Source organism: Schistocerca serialis, chromosome 4 (assembly GCF_023864345.2).
Source record: "Schistocerca serialis cubense isolate TAMUIC-IGC-003099 chromosome 4, iqSchSeri2.2, whole genome shotgun sequence".
Lineage (NCBI taxonomy): Eukaryota > Metazoa > Arthropoda > Insecta > Orthoptera > Acrididae > Schistocerca > Schistocerca serialis.
In genome coordinates this window covers 221,566,600-221,591,465 of record NC_064641.1, presented here as the reverse complement: position 1 = coordinate 221,591,465, position 24,866 = coordinate 221,566,600, and the positions used below count along the sequence as shown (strand labels likewise).

General features: G+C 46.0%; 1 protein-coding gene across 1 annotated transcript in view; it reads left to right on the top strand.

The window, feature by feature from the left end:
• LOC126474883 (uncharacterized) overlaps positions 1 to 24,866 on the top strand; it is a 409,432-nt gene that overhangs the window by 300,190 nt on the left and 84,376 nt on the right. Inside the window, exons 7-8 of the mRNA XM_050102374.1 lie at positions 1,188 to 1,462; positions 22,026 to 22,188. Of these exons, the coding sequence (XP_049958331.1) occupies positions 1,188 to 1,462; positions 22,026 to 22,188 (438 nt within the window). The remainder of the gene's footprint in view (positions 1 to 1,187; positions 1,463 to 22,025; positions 22,189 to 24,866) is intronic.

The following is a 24,866-nucleotide window of genomic DNA, read 5'->3' as shown; positions in this document are numbered from 1 at the left end:
GAGTTGTTGATTTCCACAGATAATTGTTTACAGGGAAGGGGAATCAACAGAGTGGTTAACCCTTCCCCACTTCTGTATCTCTTTATTATGCTTTGATGCGTCCTTAATCGACATTTAGTACTAACGGTCTGATATTGTTAAACATACTTTATTTTTAGCACTAACAGTTCTTGATATGCTAAGCTTGTCTCACTAGAGGGTAAAATGTAATAACGTAAATGTCTTCACCTAGGAAGTTTCTCGAACGATTAAATGAAATATGGATGTTAAACATGTATCGTTACCTTCAAATGCTAACTAGTGCCTTGATTACTAATGATGTTTGCTTGGTTAAGTGGGTTGTTTGCAAATTTGTTTTTGTTTCTTAAATTATATTTTGACAGTTTTTGCAATGTGTGTGTTAAAAGGAATTGCCAAAAACACGTTTTTTGAGACATAACTGAAGTGAATAAAAAATCGGTAGATCTCTCAGACAGTATTGGTGCAAGGCCAGTTCTGCACCAAAGTACCATTACCCAAGATGGCGGCGATGTCGTAATCAACTGACGTCAGTTGATGATGTCATTCAAGATGGCGGCCGTGACGTCAGTTGATTACGTCATCCAAGATGGCGGCCGCAACGTCACCCAACCCCAAGGCGGTTTCTGAGCCAAAGTACCGTTATCCAAGATGGCGGGAAAGTGCCACACTCCCCCCCCCCCCCCCCAACAGGATAATGCATCACACCTCTACTAACCTAAGAAAATCGCAGGAAGATAAGTCACTTGGGCTACCCCCACTAACCTAAGTCACCTGACCGCCACCTCTTCCTAGAAACTGGCACCAAGTTTGAACTTTGGTGGTAAAGAAAAGTCAATTCGCGTATTTCTACTAATCTAAGAAAATGGCTCGAAAGAAAGGACATTTGGACTAACCTAAGTCACCCGACCGCCACCTCCTCCCAGGGATTCGTGGGAAAAGGACTCGACCAGTGCTGGACCAGTGGAGAGAGGAAGCAGTCTACTTTATTTATTTTGGAACAATTTATTTAAGGATGGAGTATATTTATTAGACCGATACAAAACACACGCTCTGACATTCTTTCTCGAGACACCACCCTTACCCACAGTGACATGTTTGACTTGGCATTGTGACACGCGTACACAACAGTGAGTGAGCTGCATTTGTGTTTCCTGGTTGGGTCGCAGGGGAGCGCGCCGACGTGGTGATCCGTGCGGAGCACGCAGATGGCACGTACCGCGTCCTGGCCAACACCGTATCCGGCTGCGGCTCCCAACAGCTGCACAGCGCCGCCCTGCTGCGGTACAGAGACCCCTCCAGCGACGACCACGACCACGACGAGGTCGAGACCAACAGCATCGACGCTGAGGGCGAGGGCCTACAGGAGGCTTCGCCTACTCCTCCCACGGAGCTGGTCGTCGAACACAGCGAGGTGCCGGAGACAGCACCCTTCAACGTCACGGTTAGTGTCGCCTGCACCAGCAAATGCGCCATTCGGTTCGCTTCTACTCTTCCTTATAACACCTCTGTGATTTATGAAAACAAAATACACTCCTGGAAATTGAAATAAGAACACCGTGAATTCATTGTCCCAGGAAGGGGAAACTTTATTGACACATTCCTGGGGTCAGATACATCACATGATCACACTGACAGAACCACAGGCACATAGACACAGGCAACAGAGCATGCACAATGTCGGCACTAGTACAGTGTATATCCACCTTTCGCAGCAATGCAGGCTGCTAATCTCCCATGGAGACGATCGTAGAGATGCTGGATGTAGTCCTGTGGAACGGCTTGCCATGCCATTTCCACCTGGCGCCTCAGTTGGACCAGCGTTCGTGCTGGACTTGCAGACCGCGTGAGACGACGCTTCATCCAGTCCCAAACATGCTCAATGGGGGACAGATCCGGAGATCTTGCTGACCAGGGTAGTTAACTTACACCTTCTAGAGCAAGTTGGGTGGCACGGGATACATGCGGACGTGCATTGTCCTGTTGGAACAGCAAGTTCCCTTGCCGGTCTAGGAATGGTAGAACGATGGGTTCGATGACGGTTTGGATGTACCGTGCACTATTCAGTGTCCCCTCGACGATCACCAGTGGTGTACGGCCAGTGTAGGAGATCGCTCCCCACACCATGATGCCAGGTGGTGGCCCTGTGTGCCTCGATCGTATGCAGTCCTGATTGTGGCGCTCACCTGCACGGCGCCAAACACGCATACGACCATCATTGGCACCAAGGCAGAAGCGACTCTCATCGCTGAAGACGACATGTCTCCATTCGTCCCTCCATTCACGCCTGTCGCGACACCACTGGAGGCGGCTGCACGATGTTGGGGCTTGAGCGGAAGACGGCCTAACGGTGTGCGGGACCGTAGCCCAGCTTCATGGAGACGGTTGCGAATGGTCCTCGCCGATACCCCAGGAGCAACAGTGTCCCTAATTTGCTGGGAAGTGGCGGTGCGGTCCCCTACGGCACTGCGTAGGATCCTACGGTCTTGGCGTGCATCTGTGCGTTGCTGCGGTCCGGTCCCAGGTCGACGGGCACGTGCACCTTCCGCCGACCACTGGCGACAACATCGATGTACTGTGGAGACCTCACGCCCCACGTGTTGAGCAATTCGGCGGTACGTCCACCCGGCCTCCCGCATGCCCACTATACGCCCTCGCTCAAAGTCCGTCAACTGCACATACGGTTCACGTCCACGCTGTAACGGCATGCTACCAGTGTTAAAGACTGCGATGGAGCTCCGTATGCCACGGCAAACTGGCTGACACTGACGGCGGCGGTGCACAAATGCTGCGCAGCTAGCGCCATTCGACGGCCAACACCGCGGTTCCTGGTGTGTCCGCTGTGCCGTGCGTGTGATCATTGCTTGTACAGCCCTCTCGCAGTGTCCGGAGCAAGTATGGTGGGTCTGACACACCGGTGCCAATGTGTTCTTTTTTCCATTTCCAGGAGTGTATATTGTGCCCTCAACTGCAGGAATTCTCTGATTGACACTGTCGGGCAATTTTGACTGTTCACAGCTACATTTGCATCTATACCCTGCAAACCATTGTGAAGTGGATGGCAGAGGGTACGTCCCTTTGTGCCAACTTACGAGGGCTATTCGGAAAGTGAGGAACGATCAGTTGCGAAATGGAAACCACTGTGAAAATCCTGCAAGTCTTTTCACAGACGTTTTGGGCAGTGTCTCTAATATGCCCGTCGATTGCATCAAGATGCTCTTTTCAGCTGTGAACGCACTGTGAGCAAGTAAAGGTGCCTAGAACAAGAATGTCTCACGCCAAGTAGGAGGGCCCACTGAGAGGCTTCGCCTTAATGAATGCAGCCCACCTAACACAACTGCCACGCACTTCCTTCTTCATTGCAATTCTCAGCTGCACTGTGCAGAGGCAGTGAAGACGCTTCTGCAGCCTTTTCGATGAGAAGTGTTCGATCACTCACAACACAGCCTTAATTGGCTCGTCCTGAGAATCATCTCTGTTCACATGAAATGCTGGATACGAAGGCAACACTTGGGCGCAGGCTACCCGCTATAGACCAGTGTAGAGAATTATCGGAAACCACAGGCGGCTGCCTTCAATGACAATGGTGTTGGAAATTTGGTATAAAGCTCCGACAAATGTCTAAGTCGGAGCGGCGACTATGTAGAGAAGTACCTGGAAGGTGTAGCTAAATGTGCAAAGAAAATAGTTTTGATTTTCACTGTAGTTTCCATTTCGCGCCCGATCATTCCTTACTTTCCGAACAACCCTCGTATTTTTTAGGGCTTCATCACAGTCAATTCCTGTATGGTGCACATGAAGAATAATTGTTTAAACGCCTTTGCGTGTGTTCTATCTAGTCTAATCTTGTCTTCGCGAGCCCTATGGGACTGATGTGAAGGTCTTTCAGTATGCTATAGGGTCAAAAGTATCCGGACACCTGTTAGTGGACATTAATATGAGCTGTGTCCACCCTTCGCCTTTATGACAGTTTGAATTCTGGTATGGACGCTCTCGTCAGGTGTCTGAATGTCTGTGGAGGAATGGCAGCCCAGGCTTTCTCAAGAGCCGAAACCGGAGAAAGTAGTGATGTCTGACGCTGGGGCTTGGAGCGAAGGTGACGTTCCAGCTCACCCCATTAGTGTTCCACTGGGTTTCCGTCGGAAATCTGGGCAGGTCAGTCGATTTCAGGAATGATATTGTCCACAAACCATTGCCTCACTGATGGTGCTTTATGACAGAATGGATTATAATCCTGATACAGTTATCGTCTCCGAACTGTTCCTGTGCTGTATGCAGCACACAGTGCTGTAAAATGTATTAATATCCTTGCGCATTTAGCGTTCTCTTAAGCTCATTATGAGGATAACACCCAAAACACAGTCTACTCCGTGCTCTGTTGTTGACACTACACATGATGGTAGGTAACGTTCTCCAGGCATTCGCCAAACCAAACCCTTCCGTAGGATTGCCACTGGATATAGCATGATCCATCATTCCAAATCACTCTTTTTCCAGTCATCAGCTGTCCAGTCACGTCGCTCTTTAGGCCACCTCAAGCTTCGCTAAGCACTGACTGCAGGCATGCGTGACTTTTGAGAAGCTGTTCTACCATTGTACTGCATTCTTTTTAACTCCCCACACACAGTCGTTGTCTTAGCTAGATTGCTGGTAGGACTCTTGAACTCACGAGTGATCATTTCCGCTTATTTCATGTAATTCTGTACAAACACCCTCCACGATGCGCGATGGTTCCTGTCCACCAGAACATGAAGTCTGCCTCCTATTGATTTAGCTGTGGTCGTTTCTTCACATTTCTAATTCGCAGTCACATGTCCAACATTCGACTGGGTAGCTGTAGAAGGGTTGAAATGTCCCTGACGGATTTGTTACTCAGGTAAATGGAAATGAGCGTTTGGCGTCATTGGGCGGGAGTCCCCTTACGGGGATGGTCCGGCCACCTTGGTGCAGGTCTTCTTACAGTCGACGCCACATTGGGCGACCTGCGCGCTGGATGGGGATGAAATGATGATGAAGACAACACCCAGTCCCTGAGCGGAGAAAATCCCCAACCCAGCTGGGAATCGAACCCGGGCCCGTAGGATGGCAATCCCTCACGCTGACCATTCAGCTATCGGGGCAGACTGTTACTCAGGTAACATTCGACGACTAGTTCAAGTTCTGAGACACTGAGCTCTCTTCATTGACCCATTCTGCTTTTACTGTTTCTCTACTGACAAGAAAATACTCCCCACCTTCTATTAAACTGGTGGGTTCAACTCTCTTGACATCTAGTGGCCGATTCCGCATTACATAGGCATGTCCGGATAAATATGATCAGATAGTGTGTACTCCTTCATTACTCATTTAAACCTAGATCTTGAAAATGAGATTTTCACTCTGCAGGGGAGTGTGTGCTGATGTGAAACTACCTGGCAGATCAAAACTGTGTGCCAGACCAAGACTCGAAGTCGGATCCTTTGCCTTTCGCGGACAAGTGCTCTTCCGTGTGAGGTACCCAAGCACGACTGACGACCCGTTCTCACAGTTTTAATCTGCCAGGAAGTTTCATATAAGCGCACGCTCCGCAGCAGAGTGAAAATCTCATTCTGGAAACATCCCCTAGGCTGTGGATAAGACATGTCTCCGCAATACCCTTTCTTCCAGGAGTGCTAGTTCTGCAAGGTTCGCAGAAGAGCTCCTGTTAAGTTTGGAAGGTAGGAGACGAGGTACTGGGGGAATTGGAGCTGTGAGGACGGGTTCGTGAGTCGTGCTTGGGCAGCGCAGATGGTACAACACGTGCCCGCGAAAGGCAAAGGTCCCGAGTTCGAGTCTCGGTCCGGCACACAGTTTAAATCTTCCAGGAAGTTTCGTTTTAGAGCTTGACATTTTGTAAGCAGGCTTTCTTTGGATAATTTGTGTCTATCTTCAAGCGTCTGCTAGTTCACTTTCTTCAGAACCTCCGTGACGTTCTTCCACGAATAAAACCAACCTATGATCACCTGTGCTGCCCTTCTTTGTATACGTTCAATTAGTCCAACACACTGGAGCAATTGTATAGGGTGGGTCGCACGGGTATTTTGTAAGGAATATCCTTAGTAGACTAATTACATTTCCCTAATATCCGTTCAATAAACTAAAGTCTGCTTTATCAACGACTGAACCCTTCTAACCGTTTCATTTCATTTCCCTACTGATGGTTAATCGATTGGATTGATTTGGGGGAAGAGAACAAACAGCGAGGTCATCGGTCTCATTGGATTAGGGAAGGATGGGGAAGGAAGTCGGCCGTGCCCTGTCAAAGGAACCATCCTGGCATTTGCCTGAAGCGATTTAGGTAAACCACGAAGAATCTAAATCATGATGGCCGGACGCGGGATTGAACCGTCGTCTTCCAGAATGCAAGTCCAGTGTGTTAACCACTGCGCCACCTCGCTCTGTACTGATGGTTATACCCGGGTATTTGTTTGTTGTTTGAGTTGGCCGATTCCATTTGTGACTTCCTGATAATGTAGTATTTTTTTCTTTTTCTTTATTCCGCTAGGTGCACAGTTTTCGACGTGTGAACATTTAAAGCAAGTTGTTAGTCTTTACAGCACTTTGCAATCTTATCAGCAAATGAGGGGATTGCGCAGTTTTTCTTCATAGATAAATGCAGGATTTGCGAAAAGTTTGAGGTTACTGTTAGCATTGTCTGCAAGCTCGTTAATATACAACACGAACAACAAGGGTCTCCGCAGACGTTCTTGAGGTAGCCTTGGAGTTACTCATATACCTGTCGACGACTTCCCATCATATTTTCAAGCGGTATTTGACATGCACGAGCACAAACCATCAGGCTCTCCAAATCCTAGTACAGGGCGGCAAATACAAAACTTACGACAAGCAGTCACGCTTAAAAAAGGAATAATACTTGTCGTAAGTTTCACGTTTCCCAGCTATACGCAAATGGCTGGACATGTTGTTGGTTTGTGTTCATGCACGTCAACTACCCCTCGAAAATAGTATAACAGCCGAGACTATCCAGCAGCGGGAAATAAGTAATAATTACAGTCTAATGCGCGAAAAACGACATTTCCTCAAATTTTATACGATTGTGATCACTATCGGAAACAAGTAGCTTTGCGACTGACCTTTAGGGGGTAGAGTGGTATGAACCAGCAGGCAGCGGATCGGTTCTTCCTCGAATTTGATGTGCTCGCTGTGCTGCCTGCTTCGCAAGTGCCAGCAGTTTTGGCCGGCAACACTGACATCCGACACCAGTGATGGGAAAAACAGATTATTTAAAACCGATACCGGTATTTTAGATCTGGATATTTTTCGGTATTGCTTTGATCTCACTTGTAGGCTAACAAGTGTGTGTTACTTGTTACTAATAATCTGTTAGCCATAGCAGTAGTGGAATTTTTTTTTCGTTTTAAGTAAACCTTTTTATATGTAAATTGACGCTGGAGGGGGGGGGGGGGGGGGAGGAAAGGGGGTTACTGGCATCAGCTGCATCGGGACATTATGCGGAATCAAAGTATGCACCGACAGCAAAAACACAAAAACACCCTGTGAGTGCGTTAGCGTCAGTAGAATAAATGACTGAAGGTAGGAGTGGACCCTTATTCTATGACAGAGCACATTGGTGTTTAGCTGTAAAATTGGTTTAATTTCTCTATTATTGTCAAAGAAGCACACTAGTTTACACAACTTGTGACATGACCATTTCAGGATAGTTGTCAATATAACGCATTAAGTCATGTTTAGCAGAAATAACACTGAACACAACAGTATCAGATTTAAATAAATTCTCTACAAAATTTTTATTACTTCTAGACAGTGAAGTTGGCCGACATTATGACAGATCATCTGATTCCGGTTCCAAGTTTGGTACTATTTAGGATGACAATCAAGTCTACAGAGAATGGTTAGTTTTTGAGACAAGATGAGCAAAAGATTACTCAAGTTTGCTCGAGTTCACAGTGGACGCAAGCTAGTGATACAATAATTTTGTACGTCTACCAGCAGCATTTACTCTTAGCTGTGACGTACTGTCGGCTGCATGGCTGCTCTCGCCCTCTAAAAATCCTATAAGAAGCTAATCAAAATATTTACTGATTTTGTCACCTGAAACTGTCCTATGTTTCTCTTTAGGCGAGAAAACTTGCACTCATCCCTACTCTGGAAAATATGGCGATATACACATGCATAGATGGAGCAGCGCGTATGCTTCAATGCCCTCTCAGTTCTCGCAAGAACAATTAACTACGTGGTTCTTTCGTTTATCCGCTATCGGAGCTCAACGACTCTTCAGCTAATTTCTAGCTGAATGTCAGCCAAAATGAACGCAGTGGTCACACAAAATTCCTCTTTTGGCGTCGTACAGAGCGTGATGCGTCCTGTTCTACATTTGACGCTGGTTCAGAGGAGTCCTCGAAATTCGCGGTATTGTCTCTTTCGTAACAAACTGTCCCCCACCTGTGTCCTTTCGTGCTTCACGTCACTGCTTTTTCAGACCCATGGGAGCGTTCCTTTCACCTTGCGGAAACCACCTCTGCCAATCGCAAAGGGCCTACCTTTAAATAGCGTGGCAACATCGCCCCTTTTTTCTCCTTCCGAGTTTATTTCAGCCAGTCGGACATTTTGTGCCCGCTCCTGACGCCTAAATGTTACACGCGTACATCACGAGCATGCCGTGGGCCTTTCACGTGATCAACTGCATCACTAGTCTCTTTGTATCCATGTGGATAATCCCCAACGCAGTTTTCTAAAGAATTTCTCCGTCGCAAGCAGCGCTGGACCGCTACCTGTTCCCCTCGGTGTATTGCCTGGCACGTTCGTAGTCTCTCTCGCTGTGGGTCACCAACCTCTCTTAGAATCCTTCCATTGTATGCGGGCCGTGATGGCGCAACTCGCATCTGCCCCCAAACTAAAACGTTTCTTCCAGCAGCTTTTTTCACCTTTCGCCCATTGACATGCAGGATTTGGGTTTGGTGTGTTAATATCATCGAATCGAGTGTCACCCCTCTGCATTACATACTGTACATTTTGATAGGCAAATCTGCTCACTATCGCTGAAGTATGCCAGGTGACATATCTTTCTACTTGTTAAGCCATATAAAATCTCATGTAAGGTGCGAAATTAACATTCATTCAAGCTACCACCTTACAACTAGGCAGATGTATTAATTACTGCGCCATCCAGCACACAGTGTTGCCACAATTGCACGGACTATCTCAGCACGCCTCACAGCTGACCCACATTCGCACTGAGTGCCACCTATCCTCAGCCCCTGTACATTTCCTCCATGCTTGCTACTCTGAGATTCCCACAGGAGGTCGGACATGTTCATCTGCACAGACGAAGGTGGGTCCATTGCCCATGTGGGCGAATCAATTATGTGAATGCATGGGGTCTGTTCATTCAGACATGTCTGAAAGAACAGACATGACACATTTGTATAAACCTTTTTTAAAAAGCAAATAATTTTTATTCGTAAAATTTTCATTGTCTTGAAAAAACTGCATTATTATGTAAAATGGGAAACATGATCAGTGCTACTTTAATAACAATGCCGAAAGAAACGAGCAACAAAAACGTGGCCTCAGGATTGGTATAGCATTCCCGAGACAGTAACCTACCTGTTACCATGTGGCATGGCCTATTGTATGGTACAACTGTACATGAAGTGAAGTGTGCAATATTGTCCCATCTGATCGGGTCTATATGTAGTTTTCTCACTGTTGTCATCGGACTTCAGTTGCATAACAGAATAGTACCATCCCTAGTCTGGAAGCATTTTGCGAAGTGCGACAGCGATGAAGTACAATGACCCATTTGCTTTAAAAACAATGAAGAACTGGAGGAGCCACGACAAACTTACATCATATAAGGAGAAAACTTAAAACTTAATAACTCATTTATAGCTTACAATAAAAATAGAACCTAGCTAATCTGTTGCCTGAGTTTACATAATATGCCTTTATTTGCTTGTAGCTTTTGAAAATGGACAAATCAACATGAAAAATAGACTTTTTCAACCTCATTTTTCACCCTTCCGTAATGTCCAGATAGTGGCACGATCGTCGATTATAACACTATTTTTGAGCAGAGTATCAAAAAATTAGAATCAGTAGGACTCTACGGGGGATTTTTTGTGGTATTCAGCCACGAATCATTTTTTTAGAAAAGCAGAGAATGGTGGACAAAGTAAGTCATCTTCTATTTGTCCATTTAATATTTTGATACGATGTATCTTGAATCTGAAGGAATCAAATTTTTCAGTCTTTATTCGGTTTCTACATTTATTACAGGAAATAATAGGAATACGTAACTGAAAATCGCTATTTCAGAAACCGGTTATTTCTAGCCGTTTTAACACCCAGGTAAAAACGGACGTCGAAAAACTAACGACATCATTCCAATCCCAAGGAAAGCAGTTGTTGACAGGTGTGAAAATTATCGAACTATCAGTTTAATAAGTCACGGCTGAAAAATAATAACACGAATTCTTTACAAACGAATGGAAAAACTGGTAGAAGCCGACCTTGGGGAATGTCAGTTTGGATTCCGTAGAAATGTTGGAACACGTGAGCCAATACTGACTACGAATTATCTTAGAAGGTATAGTAGATTAAGGATAGGCAAACCTACGTTTATAGCATTTTTATTCGTGAAAGCTTCTGACAGTTTTGACTGGAGTACCCTCTTACAAATTCTGAAGGTGGCAGGGGTCAAATACAGGGAGCGAAAGGCTATTTTCAATTTGTTACAGAAACCAGGTGGCCGTTATAAGAGTCGAGGGGCAGGGAAGGGAAGCAGTGGTTGAGAAGGAAGTGAGACAGGGTTGTAGCCTATCACCAATGTTATTCAATCTGTATATTGAGCAAACAGTAAAGGTAACAAAAGAAAAATTTGGAGCAGGAATTAAAATCCATGGAGAAAAAATAAAAACTTTGAGTTTTGCCGATGACATTGTAATTCTGTCAGAGACAGCAAAGGACATGGAAGAGCAGTTGAACGGAATGGACAGTGTCCTGAAAGGAGGATATAAGATCAACATCAACAAAAGAAGAACGAGGAAAATGAAGTGTAGTCGAATTAAATCTGGTGATGCTGGGGGAATTAGATTAGGAAATGAGACACTTAAAGTAGTAAATGAGTTTTGCTTTTTGGGGAGCAAAATAACTGATGATGGTCGAACTAGAGAGGATATAAAATGTAGACTGGCTATGGAAATAAAAGCGTTTCTGGAACAGAAATTTGTTAACATCGAGTATAGATTTAGTGTTTGGAAGTCTTTCCTGAAAGTATTTGTGTGGAGTGTAGCCATGTATGGAAGTTAAACATGGACGACAAATAGTTTAGACAAGAAGAGAATAGAAGCTTTCCAAATGTGGTGCTGCAGAAGAATGCTGAAGATTAGATGGGTAGATCACGTAACTAACGAGGCGGTACTGAACAGAATTGGGGAGAAGAGGAATTTGTAGCACAATTTGAGTAGAAGAAGGTATCGGTTGGTAGGACATGTTCTGAGGCATCAAGGGATCACCAGTTTAGTACTGGAGGGCAACGTGGAGGGCAAAACTCGTAGAGGAAGACAAAGAGATGAATACACTAAGCAGATTCAGAAGGATGTAGGTTGCAGTAGGTACACTCCTGGAAATTGAAATAAGAACACCGTGAATTCATTGTCCCAGGAAGGGGAAACTTTATTGACACATTCCTGGGGTCAGATACATCACATGATCACACTGACAGAACCACAGGCACATAGACACAGGCAACAGAGCGTGCACAATGTCGGCACTAGTACAGTGTATATCCACCTTTCGCAGCAATGCAGGCTGCTATTCTCCCATGGAGACGATCGTAGAGATGCTGGATGTAGTCCTGTGGAACGGCTTGCCATGCCATTTCCACCTGGCGCCTCAGTTGGACCAGCGTTCGTGCTGGACGTGCAGACCGCGTGAGACGACGCTTCATCCAGTCCCAAACATGCTCAATAGGGGACAGATCGGGAGATCTTGCTGACCAGGGTAGTTGACTTACACCCTCTAGAGCACGTTGAGTGACACGGGATACATGCGGACGTGCATTGTCCTGTTGGAACAGCAAGTTCCCTTGCCGGTCTAGGAATGGTAGAACGATGGGTTCGATGACGGTTTGGATGTACCGTGCACTATTCAGTGTCCCCTCGACGATCACCAGTGGTGTACGGCCAGTGTAGGAGATGGCTCCCCACACCATGATGCCGGGTGTTGGCCCTGTGTGCCTCGGTCGTATGCAGTCCTGATTGTGGCGCTCACCTGCACGGCGCCAAACACGCATACGACCATCATTGGCACCAAGGCAGAAGCGACTCTCATCGCTGAAGACGACACGTCTCCATTCGTCCCTCCATTCACGCCTGTCGCGACACCACTGGAGGCGGGCTGCACGATGTTGGGGCGTGAGCGGAAGACGGCCTAACAGTGTGCGGGACCGTAGCCCAGCTTCATGGAGACGGTTGCGAATGGTCCTCGCCGATACCCCAGGAGCAACAGTGTCCCTAATTCGCTGGGAAGTGGCGGTGCGGTCCCCTACGGCACTGCGTAGGATCCTACGGTCTTGGCGTGCATCCGTGCGTCGCTGCGGTCCGGTCCCAGGTCGACGGGCACGTGCACCTTCCGCCGACCACTGGCAACAACATCGATGTACTGTGGAGACCTCACGCCCCACGTGTTGAGCAATTCGGCGGTACGTCCACCCGGCCTCCCGCATGCCCACTATACGCCCTCGCTCAAAGTCCGTCAACTGCACATACGGTTCACGTCCACGCTGTCGCGGCATGCTACCAGTGTTAAAGACTGCGATGGAGCTCCGTATGCCACGGCAAACTGGCTGACACTGACGGCGGCGGTGCACAAATGTTGCGCAGCTAGCGCCATTCGACGGCCAACACCGCGGTTCCTGGTGTGTCCGCTGTGCCGTGCGTGTGATCATTGCTTGTACAGCCCTCTCGCAGTGTCCGGAGCAAGTATGGTGGGTCTGACACACCGGTGTCAATGTGTTCTTTTTTCCATTTCCAGGAGTGTATTTGGAGATGAAGAAGCTTGCACAGGATAGATTAGCATGGAGAGCTGCATCAAACCGGTCTCTGGGCTGAAGACCACAACAACAAGCGAGAACTGTTTGTTTCAGCGATAACCGCCATCACTATCCGGCCCTTCCATCTGTCAATCACAAAAAGACGGCTGCTGTCGTACTGCGGAGGTTATATCAAAACAGTACAGTGGAAATTTTTGTTCATAACGTATTATCTGCGTAAAACGGTAAAACCCGATTGCAGGATATTTGATTTATTCATTGTCCTTATCATAAACCGAAAGAAAGGAGAGGTCATTAGAGCGCAAGCTCAGATTGAGAACGGCTATCAACCGTCTCCTTTCGAAGGAACCATTCCAGAATTCGTCTCAACCGATTTAGGAAAATCATGAAAACCTAGTTCTGTATCGCCGTTATCTCAAATACGAGTTAGATTACTTTGCATTGCGCTGCAGTAGGTAGCGTAAGTTGCAATGTCTGAAAGTAGCTTGATTTTATTCACGATATAATTCTTTTTTCTTGTTTCAGTATTGACATTTGTTATTCGTGATGCGCTTTGCCATCTGTCTGAAAGGAATGCATAACGAGTTTCCTGACTTTTTCGTTGTGTCGGTTCGCTAATCGTATTTGCACTTTTTTTGCCAGTAGTTCCGTCAGATTATCGTTGCAACGGTTCACTTTCTTGTCTCATCAGAGTTTGTTCAGCGTACGCTATGTACATTCAGAAAAACCTTTACTGATCTCGTAATAAATAATAAACTATTTTTATGCGAAGTTCAGGCTACGAACCGTCCCAAATTTACGATTAATACTGACAAACTCGATATTTTTTCAATTTTATGTTAGAAACGAAGACAAAAACTGAACTGCGTAATATAATATCTAGAACATTTCGTTTCCATGTATTCGTGAAAACACCTTTTAAATTATGGTACAGTCGTACAAAGAATTATGCATTATGAACAAATGTATCGAAATTAAGAAACGTAGAATGCAAAATACAAATTCTCTGTAATGTTTATTTAAATTAGAACTGTATATTAAACAATATTTCTAGTTACATGTCCAGGCAACTGTGCGCAGCTGCTTCGCGTGTCTACAACGAGTTTTTGTAAACTCTTTATGGTAATGCCTCGTCATAGACGATTACTGTTTCCACCTATAGCCGTTCCCGGTCCGCAGTTTAAAGCTGTCCAAAGCGCCTGCCAGGGTCAGAGATTTCCTTAAGTCGACTCGACTGTAAGTGTGTCCTAGTCTACTAGTAGAGAATAAATGTTTGAAACTTCATGCAAGAGTCAACATTTTTTTTCACGCTCTCAGTGTTTATTACAAAATATCTCTTGAACTATCTATCGTGCAATGATATATTTGTGGAGGTAGATTCAGCGGCGTATGTGGATACCGTCTACCAAATATCTTGCGAATACAATAATTTTCTAAGAAATAATAAATTTAAACGCCACGCACAATGCAGCAGTTTATGACGTCTGACATAGTTTTGTAGGTGCGTTTAGCGGCACACGTGGATCCTGTCTGCGAAATTTATTGCGAACATAGTAAGTAGCACATCTCTTTGCTTATGACGTCATATCTCCTGAACTGTGACAGGTAGGTGGTTCCTACCCCCACAGACATTGTTGTCTGACAACAAGGGATATGTGTACCAAGTTTGGCTGAAATCGGTCCAGTGGTTTAGGAGAACATGTGATACATAGACACACTAGTACATACATACATACATACATGTATACGTCCATAAAGTGACTGTACAACGTATAAGGTCCAGAATGAAATTTTCACTCTGCAGCGGAGTGTGCGCTCAAATGAACCTTCCTGGAAGGTTAAAACTGTGTGCCGGACCGAGACTCGAACTAGGGACATTTGCCTTTCGAGGGCAAATGCTCTACCGACTGAGCTACCCAAGCAAGACTCACGACCCGCCCTCACAGCTTTAATTCTGCCAGTACCTCATCGCCTTCTTTCCAAACTTCACAGAAGCTCTCCTGCGAAACTCGCTGCTAGCGCTCCTGGAAGAAAGGATATTGCTGAGACATGGCTTAGCCACAGCCTGGGGGATGTTTCCAGAATGAGATTTTCGCTCACGAGCGGACCGTGCGCTGATATAAAATTTCCTGGCTGATTAAACTGTGCCGCTAGAACACTTGCCAGCGAAAGGCAAAGGTCCCGAGTTCTAGTCTCGGTCTGGTACATAGTTCTAATCTGCCAGGAAGTTTCAATGTATAACGTATCACACTGAATCATCGCACGAACGAAAAAATGGCTGACATCGAAATAAGTGTCCAAGGAATAGACAGCATACATACATACATACATACATACGTCCATAAAGTGACTGTACAACGTATAAGGTCCAAATGAAATTTTCACTCTGCAGCGGAATGTGCGCTCAAATGAACCTTCCTCAGACAGAGGAAAGTCCACTGGACCTGACGGGATACCAATTCGATTCTACACAGAGTACGCGAAAGAACTTGCGCCCCTTCTAACAGCCGTGTACCGCAAGTCTCTAGAGGAACGAAAGGTTCCAAATGATTGGAAAAGAGCACAGGTAGTTCCAGTCTTCAAGAAGGGTCGTCGAGCAGATGCGCAAAACTATAGACCTATATCTCTGACGTCGATCTGCTGTAGAATTTTAGAACATGTGTTTTGCTCGCGTATCATGTCGTTTCTGGAAACCCAGAATCTACTCTGTAGGAATCAACATGGATTCCAGAAACAGCGATCGTGTGAGACCCAATTCGCTTTATTTGTTCATGAGACCCAGAAAATATCACATACAGGCTCTCAGGTAGATGCCATTTTCCTTGACTTCCGGAAGGCGTTCGATACAGTTCCGCACTGTCGGCTGATAAACAAAGTAAGAGCCTACGGAATATCAGACCAGCTGTGTGGCTGGATTGAAGAGTTTTTAGCAAACAGAACACAGCATGTTGTTATCAATTGAGAGACGTCTACAGACGTTAAAGTAACCTCTGGCGTGCCACAGGGGAGTGTTATGGGACCATTGCTTTTCACAATATATATAAATGACCTAGTAGATAGTGTCGGAAGTTCCATGCGGCTTTTCGCGGATGATGCTGTAGTATACAGAGAAGTTGCAGCATTAGAAAATTGTAGCGAAATGCAGGAAGATCTGCAGCGGATAGGCACTTGGTGCAGGGAGTGGCAACTGACCCTTAACATAGACAAATGTAATGTATTGCGAATACATAGAAAGAAGGATCCTTTATTGTATGATTATATGATAGCGGAACAAACACTGGTAGCAGTTACTTCTGTAAAATATCTGGGAGTATGCGTACGGAACGATTTGAAGTTGAATGATCATATAAAATTAATTGTTGGTAAGGCGAGTGCCAAGTTGAGATTCATTGGGAGAGTCCTTAGAAAATGTAGTCCATCAACAAAGGAGGTGGCTTACAAAACACTCGTTCGACCTATACTTGAGTATTGATGATCAGTGTGGGATCCGTACCAGATCGGGTTGACGGAGGAGATAGAGAAGATCCAAAGAAGAGCGGCGCGTTTCGTCACAGGGTTACTTGGTAACCGTGATAGCGTTACGGAGATGTTTAACAAACTCAAGTGGCAGACTGCAAGAGAGGCGCTCTGCATCGCGGTGTAGCTTGCTGTCCAGGTTTCGAGAGGGTGCGTTTCTGGATGAGGTATCGAATATATTGCTTCCCCATACTTATGCCTCCCGAGGAGATCACGAACGTAAAATTAGAGAGATTCGAGCGCGCACGGAGGCTTTCCGGCAGTCGTTCTTCCCGCGAACCATACGCGACTGGAACAGAAAAGTGAGATAATGACAGTGGCACGTAAAGTGCCCTCCGCCACACACCGTTGGGTGGCTTGCGGAGTATAAATGTAGAATGTAGATGTAGAATATTTACAAGTAAAAAAATGTTTAATGAGTAGGACGTATACGAATTTTTCTGAAGAGCCAAAGAAACTGGTACCCCTCCCTAATATCGTGTAGGGCCGCCGCGAGCACGCGCTAGTGCCGCAACACGACGTGGCATGGGCTCGACTAATGTCTGAAGTAGTGCCGGAAGGAATTGACACCATGAATCCTGCAGGGCTGTCCATAAATACGTAAGAGTTCAAGAGGGTGGAATCTCTTCTGAATAGCACGTTGCAAGGCATCCCAGATATGCTCAATAATGTTCACGTCTGGGGAGTTTGGTGGCCAGCGGTAGCGTTTTACATCAGCAGAGTGTTCCTGGATCCACTCTGTAGCAGTTCTGGACGTGTGGGATGTCGCTTTGTCCTGCTGGAATTGCCCACGTCCGTCGTAATACACAATGGACACGAATGGATGCAAGTGATCATGCAGGATGCTTACGTACGTATCACCTGTCAGTCGTATCTAGACGTATCAAGCGTCCCATCCTCCACCAGCTCATGTAGGATCCATGGATTCACTAGGTTGTCTCCATACCTGCACACGACATCAGCTCGATCCAATTTGAAGCGAGACTCGTTCGACCAGGCAACATGTTTCCAGTCATCAACAGAGCAGTGTCGGTGTTGACGGGCCCAGGCGAGTGTAAAGCTTTGTGTCGCGCAGTCATCAAGGGTACATGAGAGGACCTTCGGCTGCGAAAGCCCATATCGATGATGTTTCGTTGAACGGTTCGCATGCTGACTGGTTGACGACCCAGCATTGAAATCTGCAGCAATTTGCGGAAGGGTTGCATTTGTGTCACGTTGAACCATTCTCTTCAGTCGTCGTTGGGCCCGTTCTTGCAGAATCTTTTTCCGGCCGCAGCGATGTCGGAGATTTGGTGTTTTACCGGATTCCTGATATTCACAGTACACTCGTGAGATGGTCGTACGGGAAAATCCCCACTTCATAACTACCTCGGAGATGCTGTGTCCCATCGCTCGTGCACTGACTGTAACACCACGTTCAAACTCTGGTAAATCTTGATAACCTGCCATTGTAGCAGCAGTAACCGATCTAACAACTGCGCCAGACACTTGTTGTCTTATATAGGTATTGCCTACCGCAGCGCCATGTTCTCAAAAAATGGCTCTGAGCACTATGGGACTTAACTACTGTGGTCATCAGTCCCCTAGAACTTGAACTACTTAAACCTAACTAACCTAAGGACATCACACATATCCATGCCCGAGGCAGGATTCGAACCTGCGACCGTAGCAGTCGCGCGGTTCCGGACTGCGCGCCTAGAACCGCTAGACCACCGCGGCCGGCGCGCCATGTTCTGCCTGTTTACGTATCTCTGTATTTCAGTACTCATGACTATACCAGTTCCTTTGGCGCTTTAGCGTATAATGATCACTTTTTCCAGGGTAACGGAATAAAGTGCCCATTGCGGATATACACACACAGAAATTAGACAGCTACCCTCTTTTGGCCGAAGGAACGCCACTGGCTTGGCGCCTTCCTTTAAGCGCAACTACTCTGCTGTTTTCCGACTGAGCTGTCATCGATGTCAGACCCATTACAAATACGACGAACAGGATTAAATTATTTTTCATGTAATATTTTAAGGATATCAAAAACTAGTCTACTTTGATCTTCTTAAAAGATTGCCCTCCAGCCGTTGAGGTACTGTCTTTGCCTGCTATCTTAGACTATGTATTAAAACGATGCGGTATTTTTTTCCACTCTGACAACTGAAACGCAAATCTCCATAGATCGTCCCCTATAAATCCATTAAATGGCTTTTCCATTTCAAAAACGTAATCGACGTTGCATGGCAAGGCTGTTGCACTGGGCCGGCCTCGGTGGCCGTGCGGTTCTAGGCCCTTCAGTCCGGTACCGCGCGACTGCTATGGTCGCAGGTCCGAATCCTGCCTCGGACATGGATGTGTGTGATGTCCTTAGGTTAGTTAGGATTAAGTAGTTCTAAGTTCTAGGGGACTGATGACCTCAGCTGTTAAGTCCCATAGTGCTCAGAGCCATTTGTTGCACTGGTGAGAGTCATCATCTTCTTTTCAGTTTTCTTGGTGGGACAGTCGTCTGTGTGTCTGTAGGCAACGTTGCACAGCAGGTCGAAAATCTACTTCCTGCAGTCTACAAGTGAGGTTAGAACAGTAGCGTTACTCATTACTATGAACAGAACTAGTTTCTTTGCCCTCCTGCAGATTTGTAAGTTCTACTCATACTGTATGTGGCAATGAGAGAACGTAGTGGTAAGACTGGTCTCGCTGTCGGGAGAGCGATGGTTCAACAATCACCTGATTATTCTGGTTTAGATTTTCCATGCTTTCTCTAAATCGTTTAATATATATACTGGGATGGTTGCTTTGGAAACGATAAGACGCATTTGCTTTCGTGTCCTCCTCGAATTCATGCGACACTCCATCTCTAATGATCTCGTCGTCGAGATGTTAAGTCCTAAACTGCCTTCCAGTTTTCCTTTGGTGGTGCCGATTTGGTGAACTCTCTGTTTCTCATATGGTTCTCCTCTATCACTTCCGGTGAGGGTAAAACTACACACATCAAAAAAAGTTTTGCATCACCTCGGTTCGAGAGTTTCGGAACCTGTAATGAACATTGGAATAGAGATCAACATAAACATCATTTCCGACCTTTTTATTGCTCATGAAAACAACACACTGCATGTTGTACCACCATACAGTGAGACCTTCAGAGGTGGTGGTCCAGATTGCTGTACACACAGGCACCTCTAACACCCACAAGTTCATCAACGCACTGTTGGTCCAGATAGCACTCCTCAACGGCGATTCGGCGTGGATCTCAGAGTGGTTGGTGAGTCACGTCGTCCATAAACAGCCCTTTCCAATCTATCCCAGGCATGTTCGATTGGGTTCATGTCTGGAGAACACAGTGGACACTCTAGTCGAGCGATGTCGTTATTCAGAAAGAAGTCATTCACAAGACGTGCACGATGGGGGCGCGAATTGTCGTCTGTGAAGACGAATGCCTCGCCAATATGCTGCCGGTATGGTTGCACTATTAGCCGGAGGATGGCATTCACGTATCGTACAGCCGTTGGGGCTCCTTCCATGCCCACCAGTGGCGTACGTCGGCCCCACATAATGCCACCCCAAAACAGCAGGGAACCTCCACCTTGCTGCTCTCGCTGGTCAGTGTGCGTAAGGCGTTCAGCCTGACCGGGTTGCCTTCAAGCACGTCTCTGAGGATTGTCTGGTAAAAGGCATATGCGACACTCATTGGTGAAGAGAACGTGATGCCAATTCTGAGCGGTACAATCGGCATGTTGCTGGCCCATCTGTGCCGTGGTTGCAAAGATGGACCTCGCCATGGATGTCGGGAGTGAAGTTGCGCATCATGCAGCCTGTTGCGCACAATCTGAGTTGTAACACGACGTCCTGTGCTGCACGAAAAGCATTATTCAACATGGTGGCATTGCTGTCAGGGTCGCTCCAAGGCATAACCCGTAGGTAGCGGTCATCCAATGCAGTAGTAGACCTTGGGTGGCCTAAGTGAGGCATGTCATCGACAGTTCCTGTCTCCCTGTATCTCATCCATGTCCGAACAACGTCGCTTTGATTCACTCCGACTCGCCTGGGCACTTCCCTTGTTGAGACCGCTTCCTGGCACAAAGTAACAAAATGCGGACGCGATCGAACCGCGTTATTGACCGTCTAGGCATGATTGAACTACAGACAATACGAGCATGTACCTCCTTCCTGACGGACTGACTGGAACTGATCGGCTGTCGGGCCTCCTCCGTCTAATAGGCGCTGCTCATGCATGGTTGTTTACATCTTTGGGTGGGTGTAGTGACATCTCTGAACATTTAAACGTCTATCTTCAGAAGTTCTGGGAACCGGGATGATGCAAAACTTTTTTTGATGTGTGTATAACTCGTTCCGCAGAAGTGCTACAAGCTGCCATCGACAGCACTTTTGAAGTGGGCAAAGAATGTAGCCTTTCGTCCAGGATCTTCGGTTTCGTCATGACAAGTTTAACAGTAATCATATCGACTGTAATCTTCTGCTATTCGCCTGCTTTTTTCAACTGTAATGATTCTGCTTTTCACCAAGTTGTAGTGCTAACTTTTTCCTAACAAATTACAGAAATCGTATTTTCTGATGCGAGTTTCTTGTGGCCACTCCGATTACCAAAACTCAAACATGCAAATTAATTACGTTCAATTAAAGTATCTTCTTTACTAATTCGAGAATGTGATAGTGTAATGGGGAGATTAATGGAAAGAGAGGTAGATAGAGAAGGGCAATAGGTAGGGAGTGCAGGAGAGGGAGATGTAGAGATACAAGGAAGAGTGTAGGAGGAAAGCGAATGGTGTGTGGAAGAGCAGATCCAAAGAGCTGGAAGGGGGAGAGTGAGAGTGGGTGTGAGAGTGAGAGTAGATGCTGAAGGAGGAGAAAGAGAGAAGAATAGGTGAGAAAGAGGAAAGATAGAGGTGGAGAAAGATACTGGACAGATAGGGAAGAGATGGAGAGGTGGGAGAACGACAGGAAGGAGACAGGGAAATGCTCACAATGCTTTCAGAGATAGGGAAGTGGAATAGGGAAGAAGAAATGGAAGGCAGAGGAAGCTGAGTAAAAGGGCGAGAGAGAGAGATGTAGCAGAGAGCGAGCGTTGATAAAGAGAGGTGAAACGGGTGAGCGGGAGAGTGAGGTTGATGGAGAGAAACGCTTGTGTCAGGTGCGCACGTGGCAGAGAAAAGGGGGGGGGGGCGGAAGCATTGGAGGATGAGGGAGGGAATGGAGAACTAGAGGAGAGGCGGGGAAAGTACAGGAAAGAAACAGGGAGTTGCACAGGAGGCTTTCTGAGATGGAAAAAGGTGGAAGGAAACAGAGGAGAGGTGACGGAAGGAGGAGGAAGAGGAGGAGGAGGAGGAGGAAGATGAGGAAGAGGGAGAGAGGTAGCAGAGAGCGAGCTTGGAGGAGGAAAGGAGAAGGTAGCGAGTGAGGGAGTGAGGCTGAGACGGAGCTGTGCGTGCCGCAGGTGTGGACGTGGCCTCGCTCAGAGTGCGAGAGCGACGCCGGCGTGCACGTGTGCCTGCAGCAGGTGCGCGCCGACCACGAGCTGCCCGAGCCCCTGGCGTCGTCTGAGCTGCCGCTGCGGCTGCTGCTGCCCTTCGGACGCGATCAGAGGGACCAGGCCACCGGTGAGTACCGCACCGCACCAACTGCGCTTTAAGAGGCCCAAACGAATTCACGTGCAGTTTTCAAGCTTTTGAGTGTAGTGCCTTGTGCGATTACATGATAGACTCACTTGTGACCTAGGCATCTGATTCGACGATGGTAAGTCAGTAAGAAAAGATAACTTACAGGGTGTTCCACTCAAACCTTCCTTATTTAAAGGACCCACGAGAGAAAAACCACAGTAGATACGACTGCGAAAAAAGCATCACATTGTAGAGCACCTCAAAGAATTTATATTCCTGTGTCATACGTGCCAAGTATCGTTGCCAGAGTGCAGCATGGTCGCATGAAGGGAAAATGGCGACTCCACAGTAGCGCGCTCAAGCAGTAGTGAGGTTTGCAGAAACAAAATCGCCCATTACTGTGCAAAGAAATCATCGTCGTGTGTATGAATGTGGTCCACCTGATGTGAAAACAATTAACGAATGGTATAGGGAGTTTCTGGCAACAGGGTGTGTTATGGAACATTCTGGCGGTGCACGTTACGGAGTTTCAGAAGAGACAGTGGAGGACATCAGACAGAAGGCCGGAGTGGCCGAGCGGTTCTTGGCGCTACAGTCTGGAACCGCGCGACCGCTGCGGTGGCAGGTTCGAATCCTGCTTCCGGCATGGATGTTTGTGATGTCCTTAGGTTAGTTAGGTTTAAGTAGTTCTAAGTTCTTGGGGACTGATGACCTCAGAAGTTAAGTCCCATAGTGCTCAGAGCCATTTGAGGACATCAGACAAACATTTCTCAGAAGCCCACGTAAGTCAATTCGTCATAGGCAACTTGATGCACCTCGATCAACACTGCATCTTGTAGTTCACCAGCGTCTTCGTATGTGTGCTTACAAAGTGCAAATTCTGCAAGGGTTAATAGGCATATTGTCCGGATTTGGGGTTCGCAAAATCCGCACGTAGTCATTGAACATATTCGTAATAGCCCTAAACTAAACGTCTGGTGCGGGCTAATGCACTGCAGGACTGTTGGACCGATCTTCTTTGCGGAACAAACAGTCAGTGGGTCAGTGTATCTGGACATGTAGGAGCAGTTTGTGTACCCTCAGATACAAGACTCGCAACCCAGCATCATTTTTCGACAATATGGAGCTCCGCCGCATTGGTCGACGGCTGTTCGCAAGTTCCTGCATAGGAAATTTCCCAGTCGTTGGATCGGACGCGGAGGGCCCATTGCCTAGCCACCATGTTTACTCGATATTTCGCCACTTGATTTCTTCATGTGGGGATTCGTGAAGGACGGCGTATATGCTACCAAAGTGGACGATATTCTTACGTTGCGACATCGTATCACTAATGCGATTGCAACAATAACAGAGGAAATGTTACAGAGAACTTGCCAAGAAATTGAATATAGACACGATATTCTTCAGGCTACAAAGGGTTCACATGTAGAGGTGTATTGATGATAAATAAATAAATTCTTTGAGATGCTCCACAATTTGGTTCATTTTTCATTGTCGTATGTACTGTGGTTTTTTTCCTGGGTCTTTGAAATCAGGGAGGTCTGAGTGGGACACCCTGTATTTTCTGCTCCATAGATTGACAGCACTGTCTCAGCAATGGCGTGACTTAATCTTATTGCTGTTCTTGAGCGTTAGCTGTGCTGGTTCAGTGAATAACTGCCAAAAGATCTTGTCGTACTCTCATCAAAACTGTATATCTTCAATTTCAAAGGAATTCTAATGGGAATAGCAGTTTGACATGCAAGAGCGAAACAATGCTTCTTCACACAAAACTGTCCTGACTATACCATTTCCATGCTTGCATTATAAGAATCATACAAATGAGTAGTATAATATTTTTTTAAAAACTGTTTATCTCAAACTCCCTGCGAATTTTGTCGCTCAGGGGTATCATTTTACGTGGAAGTTCGTGTTCAAATTTTTCAACGCCATTTGCCAATAATGTTCAAACATCTTCTGTTATATCATATTTCGATTTATTTCTCCCAAAAAGTATCGTATGATTTTTATCACAAAATTGCACTGCTGTCGAATTCGGCAAGACCACAAACATCAAATAAACCGAAGTGCAAGACAAGCACATCGTTTCCACACTGAGCCTAGAAACCGACAACTATGTAGTATTTCCACATGGCGTGAGTTTAAAAGGTAGCACTTTCGAAAACTGAGTGCCCTACAGTTTTGCAGTTTTAAATGTAAATATTTTACAGTAATAAGCATCCTTCCAATTTTGTGTGTTATTAGAGATTTATGTATTCCTGTTCACGTTTTTATTATAAATATAATTATATATTATTTTTTGTTTTGACTTCAGTTGATCTCAAATCAATTTCTTACGTGAAAATAATGAAATTAATTACATTTTAATTATTTTGTTTTACGGACAAAAATTAATCTCCAAAGTTTTCTAAAGTAAAAAATGAATAATGGCTTCGCTATTTTACATCAAATAGCCAAAATATGAGGTTTAGAAAAAGTGGGAAAGTGAGTATGGTGAACAAACTTTCGAATAAAACAAATTTTCAAATATGAGATCGCAAACAAAGACAGAAAGTGTACGCGATAATTATCATTACGTGATGATGTAATGCTTCTACATTTGTTAGAAATATTGTTTTTTAAATATGAGATATTTATAAAAAGACGTAACATGAAAGCCTTGTATTCAGAATAATTAT